The following is a 2,990-nucleotide window of genomic DNA, read 5'->3' as shown; positions in this document are numbered from 1 at the left end:
GCTGTCTTCTTATGTCCCCAGAACACCATCTACATAATGAGGCGAGAATACTCCCCATCAGGGAGAAAAATGAGATGCTAACCACAGTTCCTGTTGAATACCCAGAAACCTGGGCATCCCAACAGACATCTGATTAAGGAGCCAACACCGCCTAGGGACTTAAGGAGTCATCTCCGTAAGCATTTTGAGGAAATACGGCACCTGAGAACTCAGCCGCATTAAGCAAAAAAACACAAGCAGGTCCTTGGTGAACTCCACAAACAGGCGTCGGACCTTTATGCCGGGAATTGCCCGGTGAATCCAGTACTCAGGGAACAGTACCCACAACTTGCGGAAGAGGAACGCATACTCCCCAGGGAAACGAGTCACTGGCTCAACTTCGTTCGGGATACTGTAACAGGTTAAACTCTTACATATCCAAAATCAACCCCGACATACAAAATGTATGCCCCGCTTGCAAAGTGTCCCCACATGACACCAACCATCTCTTTAATTATAATGTGGAACCAACGCCTCTAACATCCCTTTCATTATGGTCCACCCCTGTCGAAACAGCAAGTTTCCTTGGACTCCCGTTAGAGGATATTGATGACAATTTGTGGTCGGTCGCAGCTATTAGGTGGGGCGAAACATTGCTACAACAACACCAACAAAAACAACAACAACAACGTAGGGTAATTATAAACTAGTTTGTAAGATGTTTTGTATCATGCGAAGGCAATCGATGAAAAATTTAAAATAGTTTTAACTATTATGGCCTCGATCAACCAATGTCTGAAAACTACTATTAGCCCGACAATCTCGGGAACGATTTGTTATGACCACATGCGACCTTATTGGCCATCCCGTCCTCCCACCCCCTAGAACCACGAGGAGTTCGGGGTCGCCAGAACTTCGGCTGTTAATGGAGCAGGATTCGCCACAGGTAGTCGAGGTTGACAATTGTGTAGGAGAAGCTATATATTACGCTGGCAACCCCTTGAAAGGGTTGCGCTACTCAACCCCTTGAATCTCGAAAACTGCTCATAGCGATATGGGTTTTGGGGGTTATCCTTATCTTGACGAGGCAGTTTAGGAAATGTTATGGCATGCTCTTAGATTACGTTAATGATAATGTGTGTTAACATTGTTGATAACCGCTACAAGGGATGGCCGTACGCATTTTTGATCAATGTGCGCATAGAGAGCTGCTGAACCTGAACTAAAAAAGTTGGATGCTTCCCAGAATTTCCTGCATCAGCTAAGGTTCTAAAATTTTGAACACGCTATGTCGCAAATAACTTTTTTAATTTTTTATTTTTCTTGTAGTTTTTGCTGACCAATATTAAAATTAAAACGTAAATCCTATAAAAAAAAAAATCTGAATGTTTTTTGGCAACATTCATTCATGCGCTCCCTTATGCGTTATTTAGAATCGCATACGATGTGGATATTGCGAAGAGTGCAATGCAAACATATTTTGCAGATATTTTTTGAAGAATTTTCCTTCTGGATGCGCCTTGATAGCTTTCAGTACAGCAGCATCAACTTCTTTTTGATCCTTCTTGCGTTGTTCGTTGGGAACAAAACGTTCCTTCTTAACAGCAAAAATATCACCCTCACCAGATTTTTTATCTTTCTTGATTTTTAAACGGCGGAAGTAAGCATCATTTAAATGTTCTGGCACTTTCATATCACCCAACTTCACCTTTGACGAAGTTCCAATAACAAAACGTTGCGAGATGCGACGCAGTGGGCATGAGTTTAATGCAAATGGCCCTGTAACCAGCAACAAACCGGAGCTCAACACCTTCAATAGCACAACACGTTTGCCTTGATGGCGACCAGCCAACAATATCAACACACGACCAGGTGTAAGATTAGGGCGTATGTTACGCTTGTGGTTGCTGAAGAAAGCTTTCGCAGGGCGTTTTTTAACAAAGCGTTTGGTAGGGTAGTTTGCCTTGGGTTTCTTCAAATAAACGGTACGCTCACCACCATTTTTGGGTCCATTAATTTTCTTCACCTTCTTTATAGGTTTCTTTGTTTTGGGAACAATTGGTCGCTTAACATTTTTCAAACGATATAGAGCGCGACGTTTGTACATCTGTAAGTTAAAATAAAACCAAAATAAACAATTGAGAACTCACAAACGGATGCGCAACTAGAAGTATGCACTCAACGCATTTTGTGTACATATCACTTTTTCAGTTTCCTGACCAGGCATAACGTCAGCCTTGAATAAACAATTACCTTTGGTGTTAGTAATGCTGCACGCGTTTTCATATATGAATTTAATACACTTAGGTACTTGTTTATCACAAACTATACTCATATTATTGTCCGATTTTAACTTTTATAATAAAAATGAAATGGAAAAGCCAATGAGAAAAAAATTATAGCTTTGCCACCACTGCCGATGTACACTTTCTGATGCATTTTCTAGTCACATTTCTAACTGAGTTTTACCTGACTTCTTGAGTAGCGCAAAACTCCGCCATTAAGATATTTATTTAATGGATGCTTGTGCGTCTTTTTGTCCGTTTTCCCGGATTTTTTAGCTTTTTCGACGGGTGCCATTTTAAAAAACACGTGTACACCACAAAGAAATTAATGTGGAAAGAAAGGTTAGGTGCGGCAGTGCTACCAAATCTAGTAAACAAGTTGTCAACTGTCTGCAACTGTCAAAATAGCCAGCGTTGCTATTTTTGCAGAAAAGCTTTTTAAACAAGTCGCCAGATGGAGCGCCAAGTAATCGGCTCCACGAAGACAAAATTCAAAAAATATTTTCACCCAATTCTATTCGGCTACCCTTCAAAAAACGCGAGTACTCCTTAAATAATGTAAGGAATAATCCTTTGGGAGTATAGGAGTATTCCAAAACTAATCTGTTTTCATAAAAAAAATGTGCTCCAATTAACATTGCGATGTCCTAGGAGAGGAGTAGGTAATCCCACTCTCGCTTTGTTTGTGAGTATCCATTGAGTACATACGTGAGAGTACTTTCCAAA

At 40.7% G+C, this 2,990-nt stretch overlaps 1 protein-coding gene across 1 annotated transcript; it reads right to left on the bottom strand.

Annotated features, from left to right (window-relative positions):
- Positions 1-1,270: 1,270 nt before the first annotated feature.
- Positions 1,271-2,609, bottom strand: RpL6 (ribosomal protein L6). The gene is made up of 2 exons (XM_067758086.1): positions 2,449-2,609; positions 1,271-2,086 (listed from the first exon to the last, which is right to left on the bottom strand). The coding sequence occupies exons 1-2, from the start codon at positions 2,557-2,559 to the stop codon at positions 1,409-1,411; spliced, it is 789 nt and encodes a 262-aa protein (XP_067614187.1). The 5' UTR covers positions 2,560-2,609; the 3' UTR covers positions 1,271-1,408.
- Between the last annotated feature and the right edge of the window lie 381 nt (positions 2,610-2,990).

This window comes from Eurosta solidaginis, chromosome 1 (genome assembly GCF_040869045.1).
Source record: "Eurosta solidaginis isolate ZX-2024a chromosome 1, ASM4086904v1, whole genome shotgun sequence".
Taxonomy (NCBI): Eukaryota; Metazoa; Arthropoda; class Insecta; order Diptera; family Tephritidae; genus Eurosta; species Eurosta solidaginis.
This window is presented reverse-complemented; position numbering and strand designations above follow the sequence as displayed.